The 20,975-nt window shown below is 34.5% G+C and overlaps 2 protein-coding genes across 5 annotated transcripts in view; both read right to left on the bottom strand.

Annotated features, from left to right (window-relative positions):
- The window catches only part of ipmkb (inositol polyphosphate multikinase b), a 17,026-nt gene extending 2,218 nt beyond the window's left edge, over positions 1–14,808 (bottom strand). For 3 of the 4 annotated variants that reach the window (XM_016513287.1, XM_016513291.1, XM_016513289.1), the window contains exons 1-5: positions 14,241–14,808; positions 12,365–12,450; positions 10,242–10,338; positions 9,976–10,148; positions 1,924–2,005 (exon numbers count right to left, since the gene is read on the bottom strand). In XM_016513287.1, the coding sequence (XP_016368773.1) occupies positions 1,924–2,005; positions 9,976–10,148; positions 10,242–10,338; positions 12,365–12,450; positions 14,241–14,397 (595 nt within the window). In that variant the 5' untranslated portion in view covers positions 14,398–14,808. The remainder of the gene's footprint in view (positions 1–1,923; positions 2,006–9,975; positions 10,149–10,241; positions 10,339–12,364; positions 12,451–14,240) is intronic. The other variant, XM_016513290.1, reaches the window with a different exon arrangement.
- Positions 14,809–15,624: 816 nt separating this feature from the next.
- Positions 15,625–20,975, bottom strand: part of ube2d1b (ubiquitin-conjugating enzyme E2D 1b) — an 11,372-nt gene continuing 6,021 nt past the window's right edge. The window contains exons 2-7 of the mRNA XM_016513286.1: positions 20,123–20,186; positions 20,005–20,036; positions 19,544–19,621; positions 19,358–19,463; positions 19,156–19,249; positions 15,625–16,125 (exon numbers count right to left, since the gene is read on the bottom strand). Of these exons, the coding sequence (XP_016368772.1) occupies positions 16,080–16,125; positions 19,156–19,249; positions 19,358–19,463; positions 19,544–19,621; positions 20,005–20,036; positions 20,123–20,186 (420 nt within the window). The 3' untranslated portion in view covers positions 15,625–16,079. The remainder of the gene's footprint in view (positions 16,126–19,155; positions 19,250–19,357; positions 19,464–19,543; positions 19,622–20,004; positions 20,037–20,122; positions 20,187–20,975) is intronic.

Below are 20,975 nucleotides of genomic sequence, written 5' to 3'. Positions count from 1 at the left end.
ATACACACACATACAGTATATATTTTGAAAATATTTACATGTATTTACATGCATATATTTATATTTATTTTATATATAAATATATTTAATATACAAATGTAACATTTTTCTTAAAGGTATACATGCATGTGTGTGTGTATTTATATAAACATAATAAATATACACAGTACACACACATATATTATGTAAACAAAAACTGTTATTTTAGATGCGATTAATCGCGATTAATCGTTTGACAGCACTAAAAAATACACATATAAACATACGTAAATGCACAACCGGTAAAAAAGTTTTTTTTTATTTTATGTTATGTTATTGAAAGGAGTCTCTTTTGCTTACCAAAGCTACATTTATTTGATTAATTCAAATATTGTTGTAATTAAAAACAACTGTTTTCTACTGGAATATAAAAATGCGATTTATTCCTATGATGCAAAGCTGAATTTTCAGCATCATTACTTCAGTCTTTAATGTCGCATGGTAATTTTTTATCAATTATTAGTAACGGTCCTTATTACTTTCAATGTTTGCTGCTTAATAATTTTGTGGAAAAAAGTGAAACTTTTTTTCAGAATTCCTTGATAAATATAAACAGCTAAAGAACAGCATTTATTCGAAATATAATTTTTTTTGTAACATTAAATGTCTTTTGTTGTTGCTTTTTGATCAATTAATTTGATTGAATTTAATGTTATTATTATTACTTTAAATTCTACTTAACCCAAAAATTTTGAAAAAAAACAACATGAAACATTTTTTAAAAAGAGAGAAAACTATTTTCAACATCAAAAATTATTTTCAACTAAACAACAACTATTTTCAAAGAGATTTTTTTTTTTTAATTTTAATAATATTATTTTACTGTATTTTTGTAGATCAAATAAATGCAGCCTTGGTGAGTAGAAGAGATGTGAAAAATGTATTAATTATTCAAAACTTTTTACCATATAATTATTCCTTGTGTTCATGCCTCTTATTTTTTAACTAGATTTTTTTTGTTTTTTTTTACTGTATTTTACATTTATGCATTTCATTTATTCGAAATATAATTTTTTTTGTAACATTAAATGTCTTTTGTTGTTGCTTTTTGATCAATTAATTTGATTGAATTTAATGTTATTATTATTACTTTAAATTCTACTTAACCCAAAAATTTTGAAAAAAAACAACAACATGAAACATTTTTTAAAAAGAGAGAAAACTATTTTCAACATCAAAAATTATTTTCAACTAAACAACAACTATTTTCAAAGAGATTTTTTTTTTTAAATTTTAATAATATTATTTTACTGTATTTTTGTAGATCAAATAAATGCAGCCTTGGTGAGTGGAAGAGATGTGAAAAATGTATTAATTATTCAAAACTTTTTACCATATAATTATTCCTTGTGTTCATGCCTCTTATTTTTTAACTAGATTTTTTTTGTTTTTTTTTACTGTATTTTACATTTATGCATTTGCACACATTTTTTTTCCAAGCGACTTATATTGCACTAAATCTGCAAATTTTATTATGTACAATGCATTTCCTGAGAAACATCCTTTACCTGTTTGAGCCACAGAAATACTTCTTTACTTTCTTTATTTCACTTCTTCTATTAAACATTTTAATCTACTGGGCAACAATGGCTAATACTAGCTGCCTGTGACTAACAATAACAAGTTGGTTCACAAAGTAGACGTCTAGTTATTAAAAAAAGAGAAAAGCTTTGATACGTCCCAACCCAGTTGCATTTTACAAGACAAAATTTCAATCCAGGAAAGAACACTGTGCTTGTCAAAGCATTTCAAGGGGTCTTAAAAAGTAAATTAAGCTCGTTTTCCTTATTCATCATAGATAAACGCACCAGAAACACGGTCTGTTTTGAGTAACAGTGTTATGGTGTAAATAGCATGATGCTTTGACCCTGTGGTCGATCTTACCTTCCGTGATCGTGTCCTTCACGAGACCTCTTCCATAATGCTGGTCATAGGTGTCAAAGCTGTCTAAGCCAACTTTATACACCTAAAAGACAGCAAGAAACATTTTAAGCTAGCGTTGAATATGAATAGTCTCTTCAGAGGTCTGGCTCTCCCTCTAGAGGACATGTGAGGTCACTACAGTATCTCCTCTGATTGAATTAACTCCAGTAAGGAAATGAAATTCAAGTTGAACTTCTGGAAATGGTGACGAGGGAGCCAATGTAATATCGTACTGTGTAATTTGGGTTTATTTTGAGAGGGGCATTAAGTTCCTTTCTATATCATCCAAATCAACGGCACAATTATGAGTAATGGTTCTGTTTGCTTGGTGGTTATGTAAATCGGCTCTTTTCATCCGTCTGTTTTTCCGTACAGGCTGGCAGAGAGCTAAACCCCTGGGACGGCCCGAGATTGAGAATTTACATACCGTCTGCTCCCCATCAATATTTCACCAAGAAACTGGACCTCGCTGCCCTTTCTATGTGCAATTTTAGACAACTCCTATCCTGAAGACTTCAAATTTCCATTTTTTTTTTACACCGTAAAAGGTCAACCACTCATTTTCCTTAAACTATTGAACTGTGCTTCTTTGACTTCAGCTGCCCTTTGAGCCAAGAGCGGTAAAACAAACAAGACAATAAAGTCTCTATAACATAGAAATTGGACTCCTAAGCTGTGCCAAGTTCAATCAATGGGAAATACATAAAGGATTGACATTTCAAATAAAATAAGAACAGATGTATTGTTTAAAAAAAAAAAAACATGTATTAATGCACTACCCCAAAAGCTTCAATCAATGAATCAATTCTATTTATTTCAGTCCTTACAGACAACTTTTCACAATAAATAAAAGAAATGAACATAACTTCCCAAAAAGGTGTAGGCAGAAGCCTTGCTTATTATGCTTACCCTTTATACATATTTAACCGATGAACGTCACTTTTTCACTAGATTTGATAATACAAGATAAACAAAGCTTCTTATTTTGCTGAACATTATAATGTGGTTTTATAATGGAGTTTTTCAATTCATGAGTAAAATAAAGTCTGTGTTAAACATAACTTGATAATACTTGAATGTTTTGTTCTACAACATAAACTGCACACACTCCCACCCCAAAAATTATTGTGTAGAAAAATGCTTATTTTGTATTTTTTTTAAATTAATCATATCTTCAAAAATGTGTGTTTTCCGTTATAGGTGTGTGTAATTTACACTGTAGAGCAAAACGTTAAAGTATCGTTAAGTTATGTTTACCACAGACCTTATTTTACTCATAAATTGAAAAAAAAAAAAACATTATAAACCCCAATATGAAAATCTCGAGGGAACCCATGGTGAATTAGTCTTCCGGGTTTTGATGTCATCCCTGCAGCACTCTATTAACACAAGCTCCACACATCTACAACTGAGCTCTCTCTCTTTCTAATAACTGCATTAGAGTGCATTATCAGTGGCTCAAGCCTCTATATAGCTCTAAAATGACATTATGGAATTAGCAACGGAGGCTTGAGATGAGATGCATAAGAAATTATTCCTAAGAGCATTTTAAGGACAAAAACCTGACAAATGTCTTGAAATACATCATCTGAAAAAATGTCTTAAGGTGTGGTAACTTTAGTAAGAGAGGAATAATTGACTCCGGTCCGTTGAATTATTCGAAAAATAATGCAGATTATTTGTGCATTACACATTATTTTATTAAAGGGGCGATGCACAGACACATCTTACCTCTTGCATGCGATACGATCAGAAAGGTTTTACATTAGATATTTATATCCATGTACAAACGAAGAAAGGCAATTCATATAAAGCCTGTTCTCAGAGGACTTGCACATTTGCCTCTGAGATAATAAAGAACGACACGGCTCTGCATAAGTGAAGGGTGTTGAGTAAACCTCATCCATCATGAGCTGATGATAAAGAGTTTAGAGGTCTCCACCCGTGTTTCTCAAGAGAGAAGCAAAAGACCCTGAGGATGCTGGGAGAGGCCACAGCGTGATAAGCTCATCCTGTCTGATGGCACAGATATACAAACATATCCTTCTCTCTCTCTCTCTCTCCCCCACACACACACACATACACACTGGTATTCCTATGATTATGGGGACATTCCATCAGCATAATGGTTTTTATACTGTACAAACTGTATTTTCGGTAACACTTTAGATAGGGAACACATATTCACTATTAACTAAGCATTTTCCCTCAAACTCCTGATTTGCTGCTCATTAATAGTTAGTAAGGTAGTTGTTATGTTTAGGTATGGGATTGGATTAAGGGATCTAAAATAAGGCATTAATATGTGCTTTATAGTGCCGGTACCCAACGGTACCTTTTTTCGGTACTTTACTCTCTGTGCAATTACAAAAACATTTATTTTTGTGAAAAAATAAGTGCAAAAGTCTCAATTTCAACATTTTGAACAATAGGGCCCTACAAATTTTTTCTTTCTTTCTTTTCCCCCCCCCCCAGAAATTCTTGTTTTAATTTTTCTGAAAATCAAATGAAGGCATTAAACATTTATTTTAAATCAAATGAAAATTAAACCCTTTTAGTTTTTTGGCAAACAAACTGAGGTTTACTGTTGAAATTAATACATGGAAGAAAAATTGTGTGATTATTCCTTTAAAACATTTTTAATAGGCTAATAATTGTATTTTTTTTCTACAATTAAGTGATTAATCTGGTTGTAATATTTATTTTTATCATTTAATTGTTTTATTTAAATTTGATAGAAAATTTTATATTTAAAGATGTACATTATACTGTACAAAAGTAATACAAGAGTAATATATTTCTGTTACATGTTAAACCGTACTTTTATTTTGACAGGCTGTACAGTAAAAACAGTAATACTATGAAATTATTATTATATTGCAAAATAAAACATCTCTTATTATTATCAATATTGGAAACAGCATTTACCACCTAATATCTTTGTGGAAACCATGATACTTTTCGTCTTCCAGGATTCTTTGATAAATAGAAAGTTCAAAAGAACAGCATTTATTTGAACATATTTTTTTTACATTATAAATGTATTTACTGTCACTGTTTATCATTGTAATGCATTCTAGCTAAATACATTTTTTTGTATTAATGGCGGTATATCATGGTTTTGACAAAAAAAATTAAGCTGCAAAAAATAAGAGGTAGAAAGCAGCAAATCAGCATAATCAAATCAGCATCTTTGCATCACAGGAATAAATTAAATTTTAAAATATATTAAAATAGACTTATTACATGATAATTAGCATACACAATAATTAATACATAATTCTCACGACTATGTCGTGTATGAACTAATGTCTGTGTGCATGTGTGTAAAACAACAAACTGACGATTTATATATAATCATTTGTAATTGTATATTGTTGTGATTAATTGTGGCTGGAACAATAATGTAGCTGTAAAAATAGTTGCTTGCTGAAATTGAAATGTATATACATCTTCATCATGACTAGATAGACACGGTGAGTTTGTCTTTACTATACACGTTAGATGTGATCCACCTCAGAGTAACAATCCTGTCAGATCGTCCATCCTTAGAGTGAGATTGTAACCTTACAGGTCGGCCGAATAGCATGGACGCGATGTTGTCTGCGGGTTTGGCAAAAGGAGAGTGGGACGGTGGGCGGTGCTCGGGGTGATGACTGAAGGCGGTGACTGTGTAGTTCTGACGTCAACTTTTTACGGAAGTCACAACGGTTCGTGAAAAATCACAGCTACTTTAAGCAGGCTGTGTGCATTTTACTGTGGACTGACAGTTTTGAAACTTATATGGTAGTTACATAGCACCTAGACCTCAGTTATCATGAAAAAAGCCAGGAAATTTCAGTTTTGACAATATGGGACCTTTAAAAGCCACTTTGTTTTACCAATCTGGTGTTTTTCTTCTAATTTTGAACGAGGGTTTTCTGTTTTGTCAGAGAACTGGTAAACCTGGACATATTCTCCAGACCTGTGTGGCAACATTCCTTCTCTGTTATGGTGAATATAATTTGGTTACATGCTTCTTCTCTTTTACAGTGAACAGGTATTTTTCTCTCATCCGTTCAATTTTAGAATGTGCAGCAGAGGAGGATGGAATGTCTTTGGAGACCACAAATGGAATTATTAAAACTACTTGCACTACATAGAAGATGATTTGGGGATTCATTCTTTTTGGAGTTGTTATGGTCCCTTTTGGACCTGTGGGCCCTTAGAATAGCTGCTCCTTTCACGTCATTAGTCCATCGCTGTTGTCATACTATATGTAATGACACACAATAAACGGGAAGAGTGGTCATCATCTGCGTCAATCCCCAAAAGTCTGTTAAGCTTTGAGAAATTACAGATAGCTCTGGAATTTTGTCTTATTTCCAAGATTTATTCACATATACGTGCTGCCAAGAAAACATGTGACTAAACAAACAAGTCAGATCGGTAGTGTAAGCTAAATGAACAAGATGTGTTACACAAGACAGCTGGTGCAGAGACCTCGTTCAGATCCACACGGAGCGTTTACAGAACATGGATACCAAACACAAGCACATGTGCATGACTGTATGCTCATTAATAAAATAACAGACCAATAACATCTTCAAGAGCATTAATACACATACACTACCGCTCCAAAGTTTCAACATTGATAATAAGTAATGTTTCTTGAGCAAATCAGCATATTAGAAAGATTTATGAAGGACCATGTGACACATAAGACTGGAGTAATAATGCTGAAAATACAGCTTTTCATCACAGGAATAAATGACTAGTGGTTAAACAGATCTTAGTTGATCCGTGATCTGTACAGACCAGGCCCCACGGTTCAGCACACAAAAGAAAACTCAATTCGGTACTCGCACTTTTTTCTGTGCGCACACACACAGAAGCGAGTTTCATACACACACAAAAAAAAGATTCTTCTTTCTCATCTCATTGCGCTTGAAAAAACACTTACAAACAAAATTGTCAAAATACCTGTCTCTGCAAGTATTCTCATAAACACAGTCGGTTATGTCTCAAGTGAACATAAACAGAAAGAAATCAGATGTCTTTCATGATATTGGATCATGCGTTCAGTCTTAAAGTGACAGCAGCCTATAAATACCTGCTGCTGTCTGTGTCCTTAATGTTAGTCAATGTACCTGAATACTAAAGTTATGGTGGGTGCACACCAAAAGTGAAGTGAATATTCACATCGCATTACTCGCGGGATGTTTTTCGTGTTACTCGCACAAATAAAAACTATCGCGCGTACTCTCTTCCATAATCCGATACAACCGGAGGTGTCAATAAGCTCTTCACTGATTGGCTTGTGTGACAATGCGTCATGTGAATTTCCCGCTTAAGTTGAAATTTTTCAACTTGCGTGGAGGATGTGACTGAGGATAATTTCGCGCATTCGTGGCAATCGCATCGCCAAATTTGTGTCAATCACTTCGCCCGGCACAAATTTGCGTTTATTCACATCTTTGCATTGACTTTGTATGTAATGTACTCATGCAAATTATTAAATTCACTTTTGCTGTGCACACACCATTAGACCTTACTGTATTGACCTTACTTACTTTTGTAACTCTGTTCTGTTGCATTTATCTATGCCTGTAATTTGTGTATTTGTTCACTTGCCTTTAATACTGTTTGAACTTTGTAAGGCCAGTAGTTTTTGCTGTGGTATGGAAGTACTTTAAGTGTGCTTTAAGCAATAAATGGATAGCAAAGTAAAAAAAAAAATTCTCGCTAGTCCAAAAAAAGATTTGACCAGTGACTTAAAACATAATATGATCCGAACCGTGAGTTTTGTGATCCTTTGAACCACTATAAATTAAATGTAAAAAAAAAAATATTAAAATGGAAAAAGGTTATTTTTAAATTGTAATAAAATTTAACAATATTACAGTTTTTACTCTATTTTTGATCAAATAAATGCAGCCTTTTTTGGCATAAGAGACTTCTTTCATTAAAAATCATTAACATTGAAAATCGTAATTATTTCAAACTTTTGACCGGTAGTGTGTTTGTGTGTGCATAGAGTAAATGAACATTCTCATATGTGGATATGACAGCATCTAACACAGTATCTAACATTCAAAAATAGAACTTTGTTGAACTTTGCTATTTCCGCACACCAAAAAGAACCCCTTATATCGGCATGACTAGGTATGAACGCAAGCAGGGCTGCAACAACTAATCGATAAGAGTAAATAATCAATAAACGGAATAACTGTGCAACAATTCTGACTAAAATATAAATTTTTCTAAAATATTTCATGTTAGACATTACATGCAAGTTTAAAATTCTACATGCATTTTTATGTGAGCAGTAACAGCAGATCTCAGATGTTTCTTAAATTTGTGATTATGGTTTTTAAGCCTGGATTCCATTTTGTGGTCAATTATAACTGTTTAAACAACATTACTATAGCTTAACTACAGTGGTTAAGATGATCAAAGTTCACCAGCTTACAGAGGATTTCTTCAACCACTATTGCAGTAAATGCTGGGTCCAGTTTTTTTAAACTAGGATTCTTCACAAGTGTTCTTGCATGCTCCGTTTGATTATATGAACCAAATTTCCCTCCCAAGCTATCCAAACACTTCACTCCAGCAGTGTTGATGGCAGTGCTGCTACAGCCTGCTGTGTCCAGAGCTCGGTAAATCTGAGACTCTAGTGCACACAGCACTGTGGCTCTACCACTGAGCTTTACCCCCTTCTGTCTGCTCTAAAGCTGCTGACCGTTAATTAAAACACCTCTTAAAACACAAGGCTCTGGCACCAGCCGTACCGAAGCTCATCATTAGATGAAATGGCAGGACCTTTGGAAGAGCAAAGCCACATTCAGGATTGAAAGATCAAAAAATATTTTAAATATATGTGCCTTGAGTTGAGTGGAAGGCACTTATAAGTAATAAGTACTTGAGTTGAGTGGAAGGCACTTATAAGTAATAAGTACTATGCCTCTTTCTCTTCGGATAAGAGCATCTGCGAAAAGACAAGGGCTACCTGTTTGAGGACAGCAGTGTTTGGGTTGTATACAGGAAGTAGTGATGATTCAAAAGAGCTGGTAGAGAGTGGAACAACCACCTCTGAACGTGTTGGGTGAGTCTGTGACTCTGTCTGTCTGCTGCATACAAAGCCTAGTGGTTCTGCTTCACATTACACAGCATAATTCACAAGTTTCACGATGTGAATGTGACAGCAGCTATCACTTCAAACGCATTCAAAAATAGACCTACTTTGGACCTTGCTATTACCACACGCTAAAATGAACCTTTTATATCTGCATGACTAGTTATGAAAGAAAGTAGGGATGCAACATGACTTTTGCCTAAATTTTTGGCCCGATTTACAGTCTGTACAAGTTGATTGCCAAACGTCAGAGCCAGTCTGTAGATTTGATTTGGCAGATTTCATAGAAAATCATGCAGTGTATGATAGTCACAGACTCTGATTTTTTAGCTTCAGACTATGATTCCATTCAGTCGGAATATATAAAAAATTGCTAAATTTTAAGCTAATTTTAGAACACATATTGCTTTCATTTTTCATGTCTCTCCTAGGGTTGGGTATCGAAAACCGGTTCCATATTTCCAATAATCGGGTATTCGATAAGACATGTGCATTTCGATTCCGCTTAACGATTCCCGCATTCACATTTTAATGTGATTTTAAACTATTTAAGTGCAGGAAGGGAAAGAACTTGCACACTGTTTGCGTGCAGCGCACACATCTGAAGCGCGAGCACAGAGAACAGTGGTGCCGATGCAGGTTCCCGACCCGTGTCCGTTCTCGAACTGTTCCGTGCATTTCCACTAAGGTTGTTCCGGGCCAGAACTGACTTCTCTTTCACATTTATCGACCAGTATGCACGAAATACGTCAGTATATCATCATAAACACACAAAATCGGTTGGCACGCTTACAGTACGCGCATACTATTCTGGTGACAAAACTTAAATATAATGCATCACATTAGCTCTTCAGAAATAATCAATAAAATCCGCATTGATTTTAAAGAAGAAAACATACCCTCATTCCCAAAACCAAGAAGCCGATCTCCTCCATCAGTGGGTATTTCCTGATCTGCTGTTCCCGTTTCTCCTGTGAAGCGAAAGGGTCGTAGCTCTTCTGGCCGATCTTCACATCCATGATGCATGGCTTCTGAAACCTGCGTGTCACGTCCTCCAGCTTGAGGTACAGGTCTGTGGAAGAGAGCGAGCAGACATGCTGACTAAACTCATGCTGTACAGTAAATCCACCAATCTCCTCATGGCTCCATGCACCCATCTGTGTACCTGTGGGAGCGTCTGGTGAGGACCATGTGCCGTAGTACTTAGGAAGCTGCGCTTGGAGGTCTACAAGACAGGGGTCGCAGTGGTCTTCAGCATACACCTGACATAAACAACAAGATCACACTGTGAAATTTCGGTAGTATTGGAACAGATTCGAATGCATACATCACTTACAAGCCTGTAAATATGTACCCAAATTTGCGAAACTAGGCTAAATTTCGCAGACAAAAAAAAAAAAAGTGCATTGATCCAGGAAGCACAGCTCACACAGAAGTCACTATCAAACCAAGCAGCTTTCTGTTGCCCAATGCAGTGAATTTTCATGACCAACTTGAACACAAGCAAAATCTACGCAGGGAATTATAAAAAGGCTGTAATGTTTTTAACACACCATCAGCATTCAGAAAATATATATTTATCTCATTTTAAAAGAGTCTTTGAATACCTATTAAACATTTAATTCCAAAAACCTTGCAAACTTGGGCAAATCCAGCTGAAGAGCACATTGTATTCACTATAAAAACACTCAAACTATCAAACTATGCTGTGCTATATCAGGTTTCCCGCTTTGATGTTTTCTGTGGGTATTGTAAGACAAATTGGTAAATTTGTGTTGCCTGGTCTTTATTTGAGAATATATGATTCCCAGTGCACACAAACTTGATTAAAGAGTTTACTGTTGTTTTTTTATTAATTTTTATTTTCATGTGTTTATATTTTCAATTTCTTTATTTTTGTAAAAATGCAGTATTACAGAATCAAGAAGTTCCTATTTGAAGAATAAAGCCATTTATTTTTACAGATTTTATCTTTTTTTTTTATTAATTTGTTTTTGAATGATTTATTTCCAATTAGTTTAGTAAATAAAATGTAAAATAAATATAAATGTAACCGCAGCAGTTATTATGTTTGGTTTTACTGTCTTCAAATCAAATGGTGTGATATCACACAGCAGCTTTATATTCGCCACCCTGCTCTGTAAGACATCAGCACTGGCCATCAAAAAAAGCCTATACGGGTAAACCCTTGTTTTAGTGCAGTGTTTGATTGATAGGTGAGTAGGTGGCCCTTCACTTTTGTCCAGGACATTAGTGTTTGCACTACAAATACTACACGTTCACTTGTGTGTGACTATGTGGTTTCAGTGATTAGATCACAAAACATTTCAAACTCCATCATAGAGCTGATTACATGACTAACACGGATCTTACTAGGCGTTAATGGGTTTACTTCGTCAGAAACGCTAATGGCTCTGCTCTGCTCCAGTCTTCTAATAGCACCAACAAAAACAGATGACAAATGTTATACACAAAAATACACCGAAAGGAAAATTCTGGGTTCTAAACAAGTTAAAACGAAAATTCTGTTATCATTTACACACCCTCATGTCGTACTAAACCTGTGGAATATAAAAGAAGATATTTTGAAAAATGTTTTTTTATATATATATATATATATATATAGGTATTTTGGTTGCACATTAAGTATTAAATACAGTTTGAAGAAGAAATATTTAAAAATCTAGTGTACTTTTAGTTTTCTAAAAAAATATAAATAATTTTGCTTGTAAATGTCTTGTATCCTTTTATTAAGAAAAACAAATTTGTTGATACATTTTCATTGGGCCTGTAAAGTTTTTTAATGCACTTATGCACGCGTGCTCCCTAAGAAAAAAAGTAAGTGTTAAAGGTGGCGTAAGCGATTTTTCAAAAACGCTTTCGAAAGGAAAGAGACTTCAGATACAGTACTAGGGACCACTTAGGCCTATATAAAAGCATCCAAAAAGCAGCATGTCATGGGACCTTTAAGCCCTGTTCTCATAGAGTTTGAGCGATTATTAAAACGTTGTTATTGTTATAGTTATTGTCCTAAATGTTTTACTAATGTAATTCCTGTGTGTGAATTTTCTTCTATGAAATCAATACCCTTCTGGTATCCATGCACGTATGATGAAATATAACTTTTCTATTTGACAGGACAATTATCCGGGGTTATCCGGATGCAATATGGCTTATTTTTGATTTTGAAGGACGTGTCACAGTGACCGTGGTGATGGACAGCGTGTCACAGATGCTGTTGTCAGACCTTAACCAGTCTTGAACTCAGAACATTCCTGTAACGCTCACCATACTGTAGAACTGCATCTCTCTGGGTCCTCTTGGAGGAGGCTGCAGCTGTTTTAAGACCGTACCATCAGGATGCTGCAAGATGCCTGTTATTAAAAAAAAAACAGCTCAGAATCATTACCGTTGACCAAACGAATAAGCACATGCTAACATTTTTGTTAAACACATTGATTCATGTAGTTGAGTGAAAGCTCATATCCATTGAGTTGTTTAAGTGAAGGACTGCGAATAGGCCCTTTTGAAGCTGATATGAGGGGAGATCACAGCAGTGTGTGTATGACATCACAGGCCGGCCTATATGCTGCTGAGAACTGGGTTGACAGGGCTTAGAGATTACGCGGTCATAGACTGTAAAGCTCTGGATTTAGGTCAGGCTCCCCCTCTTTAAAAATAGCTATTTTAAAAGCTATACACATCATTGATAAACAAAAGCAAACGCGACAAGCGTGAATTTATGACAACAAACGTGATCAACCAGGGGGAATTTGCAACCACACACTCTATAAAGCCTTTATTTAAATGCATACCATACATCTATTTTACCTGAAGCAATTCTTCTAGTGACTCACAGTACATAATGTATACATTTACACTTCCCTCTTATTTTCATTACTGTAACACATCTGGATGGTTTACTTTTCAGTTTGTTTGTTATTTTATTATCTTGAATAATTATGCTCATTCAAAAAAAATGTAAAACTGTGCACATTTATTATGAGAAAGTGTTTATGAGGATCAAATTAAATAATGGAATAAAAATACAGTAATAGAAATAATTCAGTCCACACTTTATAGAAATAAGCATAAATTGTAACAAACACTAATGTGAACGATGTAAAAAATTTACATTATGTAATTAGTTTTTTTTTTTTTAAGAAGTTATGGTAATATTCTTAATTTTCATTAAAATACTGCAACAATGCAAAAAAAAATAAAATACAATTTGAGAGTCCTAAAAATAGACTTTTAAAGACTCTTTAATATGCAAAATAACATTTTGTGTGGCCCGAACAAATGTTTGACAGGCTCTGTGAGGTTCACCCAAAAAGTATGTTGCAGTAATAAAGAACAATTGTAGACGCAAATGCAAGTAAAATCTATGCTGTGTTTTACCGCATTGGTCAAATTCTGTTTAAATTTGCATTACCACCGACTCACTACATGGGTTTTACATGTAGAGCTGTTTTTTGCAAGTCATGAGACAAATCCAAATCGAGTCAGCAGCACTATACAGACACCATACAAGATATCCTGATTTTTATATGTGGGAATTTTTATAAAATTGTGCAATTACAATATTTGTTGGCCAAAACAAGAGTTTGATATTTACAATGTTACATTATACATTGAACTGTTTTAATGTATAAAGTAGCAGTAAGATTTTTAATTTTACATTATTTTTTTTTTAATAATATTAGATTCCACCGTAATCAAGCATATATATCTATCACTAATAATATTTTTAAATACATTTTTGCTTTTTCATTAATAATTTTGAGCTTCATAATTGTTTTACTATTTAAATTTTACTGAAAAACATATGAAAGGTTGTTTGGTTTGGTGTATAATGTAATATTAATATTGTTAATTTGACATTATTTTTAAATGGTACAGTATACATTTTTTTCTTTTTCATTAATAGTTTTGTGCTCCATAATTAAATTTTTACTAAAAAGCATATGACAAAATAACAACTGCATCTTGTTTCGTAAGTAATAACGATAATATTTATTAGACAGCATTATTATTACTGTACACAAACCGACCCTGAGAAATGTTTATTGGGGTAAAAATATTGACAACTAGCCCCGCACACAATTTTAAATGACAGAATCATGGTTCAAATGAAAAGGGATGATATCAAATGTGTACTGACCCACTTTATCCACGCCATACTTGTGTCCGGCCACCTGATGAGAGAGCGGCACGCAGCCGTTCAGGTGAGCGCCCTGCGCGCCCTCCGGTAAACACGAGCCGCGGGTCGTTACCGGACGCGCGAGCTCCAGCCTCCCCAGCGCCACAGACGAGTCCATAATGATGCTGAGCTGACACTCACACCGAAGACTTCACTGCAATGGCTCTTTATTTCTCTAAACTACTGTCCACACACAAATTCACATATTGATCGCACACTCTCGACGCGTCATCCTGATGTGTGTGACCGATCGCGTGCCATCAGTCACGGTGCCCACGCTCGCGACCATATAACGAGCTTTTCACCTGGGCCACATCCCACTTCCTGATTTCAGAGATGTTTACACTCCTCCCGCGGTAATTGGTACGAGATGCTAGATACGGAACGAGCGGAATACAAAGATCGACACGATATTCTGGCGGAGTTAGTCATATCGCACGGGAACTCGCGGCTCTGCGAACGCTTCGCTGTTTGTTTCCGCCCCGCACACACACACACACACACACACACACTCTCCCGAGAGACGCGCTGCGTGTGATGTCACGACGCACAGCGAGCGGAGACAACACGGAATACGTTGAGCTAGTTTGTATTATTCCTCATTAAACGTCTACATAGGGTATCATTTCGGGAATATGAAAACACATTAGTTGCAAAAACATGAACTCTAACATTGAAAATATTTCTAATACCGGAGGATAGCAGGCTCGCCTTAATTGTAAATACTTCCGGGTAGAAAAACGTGTAATCTTCAAATACGATAAAAGTCTGTTTATGTGGCTGAACGTTCAGTTATTGTGACTAATGAGAACGCTGATAAAAAAACGAACTAGTAAACAAACATCGAAATGGAAAATATTTTACATAATGATTTGTGTTCTCAGCGTACTGAGCAATTGCGAAAATCCCTCAAGCATAATTTGTGTAATCCTACTGGGAATATCGTAGTTATGGATATGCCAGGACTTGTTTATAAACAGCAACCAAATTTATAGCCAAACATTACTTAAGGGGATATATAAATTAGCCTCTAATTAAGTCATTTGTTTACTGTTTAGGTCCTAATGGACAAAAAAGCAATAGAATAAATTTAAATCTTATGATGAAGGAAGAATGAAGCAACATTGTGTTTCAGATGGATACATAATATGCTAAATTAATTTTGAAATAAGACACACTGAATATTACAACACTGCATCGATCTAGTGGAAATCAAGGCTTTTTGTTGAACTGATGGCAACTTGTACTCAAAGCCAGCTCAAATAGCATTTCAACAAAGCCAAATAAAAACACTACTGTGTACAAATATGAGCAAATGCAAATGAACATATCAGAAACACAGATGCACGCTTTTAAACAAATTTTAATGCAAAAGAAAAAAAGAAAAAAATAGATCCAGTATAGTTGCTCTTAACTATACAATAAAAATATCTAAAAAGAAAATGTAATCAACTGAATGAGAGATACAATAAAACGGTTTTCAATTTCTTAATTGCCCTCTTGTAGGGTAACTGTAGTTGTATAACATCATGCCAATCTTAAATAGGATTTATGAAACAAGAAAACAAAGTGCCCAACACCACTGCGGGGAATGACCAAAATGCACAAAACCAATAAAAAGCTTAATATCATTTTGTGCAGCGCACAGTCCCCTTCAAAATACTAGTTCAGCTATTATTATTGGTCATTTCAGATGGTAAATGTTAACAGTACAATGTGTTTAATAATATAACCTAATCTTACTTTTAGATGCTAGAATTTACAGTGATTTGTGACTTAAAAAAATTGTCTATTAAGTCTTCACATTGCATACTTCTGGGTCCATTCTCTTGCTAGTCTGTTGTACCTGGTACAAAAAAAAAATCAATAAATTAAGTTCATAAACAGTCAACTTCGTATGGTCCATGTTACTCACACTCGTGATGTTCCAAACCTGTTTGATGGTACACAAAAGGTAAATTCCTGAAGAATAACCTGGTGACTCTTGTCAATATAATGAAAGTGAAAATACTGTAGCCAAGTAAAAATACTGTAGTCTGCAATAAATTAAAGTCCTGTGAAGTCATATGATAGCTTTCTGCAGGAATAGAGAAAAAAAAATTGAACAATTGTTCAATAAAATGATTGATATCTGCACTTTCACTGCTTCACGCATTTAGCTAGTGTAGTAGCGACATCCAAGTTGTAAAAGAATCGTACTTTGCATTGGATCTTTTCAATGAATCAAATAATCTAGTTAAAAAAAAACAGGTCTGAATTCATTCATGAATTGGACTGATCCTGGTCTCGAGACTTAATGGACACAAGAAAGTCATATACACCTAGGATGCATCGGGGGTGAGTAAAACGCAGCCTAATTTTCATTTTTAACCCTTTAATTCTCAAACAGGTGCTTCCTCGTTTCTTCCCTCTTCCATCCTCCAACCCATGACCTGAAAATCGATCTAAGTCAGCCATCTTGAAGGATATGTTAATTCTCTAATTGCACCAGGAGTAGGCAAGGAACGAGGAGTGAGGAAGGATACACAGCTGTATTCTATGCGGAAGTGTTTCTTGATGAAAACCCTGACACTCATATAAACTCTCCACCCCTTCACATCAGTCACCATCAGTTTTACCACTGCGGTTTAAACAATCTTTACATTTCACATACACTCAAATAATATGTAGGGCAAAGTATATGTATTTGAATTGCACATCAAATTTCCATCCATTTGAATTACACAGTTTTAAAACAAATAAATGTGAAGTAATGCATATTTGTCAGTCATACAGTACATAAAACAAATAAGAAACGGGTCAGATTTCTGTAATAGTAATAATGAACCGAACATGTTTTAAATACACCGTAATCAAGCTTATATATTTATCACTAATAACTCCAATTTGTTTCAATCTAATTTATTTAACTAATTGAATATCGGTTGTTTCACAGCTAGCTATATTTTAACCATGTTCTGAATACATTTGTTTTAAATTTGTAAACAGATTTATGTCGAATATAAGCAATATGCATCAATGCATTTTGAAAATATGGTTTTATTATTTGAATAAATGCAAACAGTCAATAAAATATAGGCCTATGATCGTGCCGTGACCGCGCAGAAGAAATAATATGCCGCGCACAGGACAAACGCAACAATTAGTTGGGAAAGCCATTTGATTGAAGTCTAGTAACTACAAAATAAATGCAATGCTCGGGCAAACCACAATAGAGTTGGTGTTGCTAAATATTTAGAACTGGTTAATGCGGTTTACAGGTTTCATAGAAAGAGAATGATGTGCGCCAAATCAGTCGCTGTAGACATCGAATACTTTAATGGTTGCGAATGAAATAGCTCAACACGAGAGCCGACGCAAACGTAATGACATGTGAAATAAAACATCATGTTTTAAAGAAAAGTGGCTTGATTAAGTGCTGGAAATAGCGCATGATGGGCACAGAACAGTAACAAAACTCTGAGACATTTACAGTCACACACAGGTGTAGTACAGTAGTGTGCAAACTCTACTGCATGGGATGTTTTAGATAACTAAAAGTTATCTATGTTGATGTTTTTGAAAGAAATGTAGCTTACAGATCTCAGTTTAAATGATTCAGTTTGATTCCTATTCTGTTCTAATAGTTTGCTTCAGTTTGTTTTTACATCATATTATAATTACATTATATTATAAACCTAATAAATAATTGACCTCAAAAAGGGAATTCATGAGCAATATCTGCTTATTTTGTTCATATTATATTATAATATATAATATTATTACGAAGAATTGAACTGTTCTGCGTGAGATTAAAAAAAAAAAAAAGATTTTTAATAGAATTTCGTGGTAACAGCACTGTAAAAAAAAAAAAAAAAGTTTTCTCGGGTATCCTAAAATGTGCATCATTTAGTTACATCAAGGGTCAAATCAAATAGCACATTAAAGTTAAAAGTTAAACACTTTTTTTGTGTGTGTGCGCTGTACAGGTCTAGTATTAAGAATGTTTTTGCTCAGGTGGCTGAAATGTCTGCCCAATAGAGAAAAGTTTTGCTTAGCAAGAAAAAAAAAATTGAGGGAAAATTGCTATGATGATTTTTTTTGAGTGCAGATTCTTACCCATTTAATTTATGCATGACTGACAGATATGCATCACATTAGGTTTATTAGTTTATGTTAAAACTGTATTCAAATTTTATATGCAATTCAAATACATAATACATGATTAACAATACAATAATAATAATGATCAACTATTATTAACTATTAATAATAATAATAATAATAATGGTAATACAATTATTAATAATATACAAATGCATACATTTAGGCTTTTTGCTTTTTTAATAACCTAACCTCAACAACACAAGGGATTTATTGAGCGCAGTTGGCAATGCTTTAAAGTGATGATTAAGTGTTCAAGAATATTCCAATATACTAAGTACTTTCATTTCCTCCATCCTCATTTTCATTCCTTGCATCCTTTCCTCACATATATAGTGTATATATATATATAAGAGAGTATATAAGCACAATAAGAAGCACCAAATGATCCGAACACACTGAAGGAGAATATTATCAGTGAATAACTGCTTAAATTTTGGTCTTTTACACACAAAGCTAATGTATGACTTCAGGAGACTTGAAATATAGCACACAAATATGCAGCACTTGACTTGAGCGATTTACGATAGATTTATGGTGCTTTGTGTCCCTTTGATGCTTGTTTTCCTTGACTGTAATTGAGTGCGGAAGAGCAACCAGCACAGTGTTCAAATTGTCTTGATTTGTGTTCCGTCCAAGAAAATCATATGGGTTTGGAACAACATGAGGGGAATAAACGAATTAGGATTTTTTTTTATGTAATATATTTTTAATAACATAATATAATACTTACTTTTCTTTGTCTGATTTGTAGATGTGTGCTATGTCTGGGACTAAGGGGTCATCAGGATTCGGATCACAAAGCAAAGAACATATGGACAAAAGAACTGAAAAGAGATAAAAACAATAATCACAATCATGAAAATATGGGCAAACTGGGAATTACAAATTCTGTAGTTCAACTAATAAGCAAGAAAGATTCAAAATACATGTACCTTTTGAAACTGTTAGAGCTGGAGACCACTGCGACCTCAGGATGTCCAGGCAAATACTTCCATTACTGTTAATGTTGGGATGGTAGATTTTTGTTGTAAACGCTACCTGTTCAATCGAGATGGGTGTGAAAATGGCATTTTGAGAAAACATGGCAAGTACACGGAGGTGGTGTGTAGCGTCTCTACCTTTGGAGGCTTGAAGGGATAGTCTGTTGGAAAGTGAATTGTGAGAAAGAAGACCCCTCCTTGGTATGGACTGTCACTCTACAAATCAAAGGAAATGACACTAGAAATTAGTGTACAAACAAACTGTGTAGGTGTATGAAAATAAGTTACATACATCTAAGATCGGCTTTAAACAAAAGATGCTGTTGCTTAGTAACAAATAATAAGTGCATAAGTGAAGTCACAACTGAAGTTATGACAGAAAAATATCTTTAAATAGATATAAGAAAAGCAGCAGTCAGGTTCATTGGTTTGTTTGCAATCTATCTGACATATGCAGTAACAGAAAAAATGATTATATACTCTATTTATTTTAATATGTTCAAACCAAAATTATTCCCAAAATCGACTTTAAAACATCATATTTTGCATGTATTATTAAGCAAAGCAAACTGCTAAAGGCTAATGAGGTGAGTACTTACAGGTCCCATTATTGTTGCCTGCCAGTGAAACACTAAAAATAAAAGAAGAAAATTTGTCCAATGTGTCAGATGTTATTATGTCAAACAACTCAACTAAAAAGACTGACAGTGAACTTACAGTCATCACCAACTGGTCCAGCAGAGCACTGAGCAGGAGGGTCCCTCTGCAAGTCTTGAAGCTCCTGAAACAGAAGAAGAAATTAAATACAATTACATTATTACTCTACACTTGCGTTTCTCTATATACTGTATTTTTAATATCCATTCTAATGTCAAGTGGCGTATGTGGAAAAACTTTTCTAATTTAGGTTAACGAACTTCAATTCTCAAGGCCATTTCGAAAAAGCTTTTAAAAGACTTCCTGTGCCAAGATGGTTTTTAGTGGATGGCTGAAGTCAGTCCTCCTCAAGTTCACACACGTGTCTTAGCAGAGGAACCACAGTTGTAGCTCATTAAAATAAAAGCCACCTGGCTTGATATTTTGTTGTGCAATAAAATGCCAATCATAATTAAGTTAGGCTTCAGGTACGTTTTGTGGCATCCAAATTGAGTTTGAAAAAAAAATCTAAATTGTCAACATTAAAAGTAGGGGTGTAAGAAAATATCGATACATGTGAGTATCGCGATATTTTGTTTGGCGATACTGTATCGATTCTCAAAAACGCAATATCGATATAAAAATTTAAAAAAAAATGTATACAAGATTCATGGCCGTTGTTTCGTTTTGAGTTTATATCCCGACCGCTAGATAGCAGTCTTCTTACCTCTGAACTTAACAGTGACAACGTGTGCGTTCCGCTCCTGCAAGGTTTGTCCAGTCCCGCCCGCTCCCGCAAACATTCTAATATTGCATATAATTTTCGCGTATCAGGGAGCCGCTATCAATGGGGAGTATTTAAATCTCTTTTAAATCGCTCGCGCTGTTCACTTTCACTTTCGATTTCGCGATCACGCGCACTCTGTGTAAAGGG

This window comes from Sinocyclocheilus rhinocerous, unplaced genomic scaffold (assembly GCF_001515625.1).
Source record: "Sinocyclocheilus rhinocerous isolate Xijiao unplaced genomic scaffold, SAMN03320098_v1.1 scaffold24, whole genome shotgun sequence".
In the NCBI taxonomy this organism is placed as follows: Eukaryota; Metazoa; Chordata; class Actinopteri; order Cypriniformes; family Cyprinidae; genus Sinocyclocheilus; species Sinocyclocheilus rhinocerous.
The sequence above is the reverse complement of the archived record's forward strand: the minus strand, read 5'-3'. Positions and strand labels throughout refer to the sequence as shown.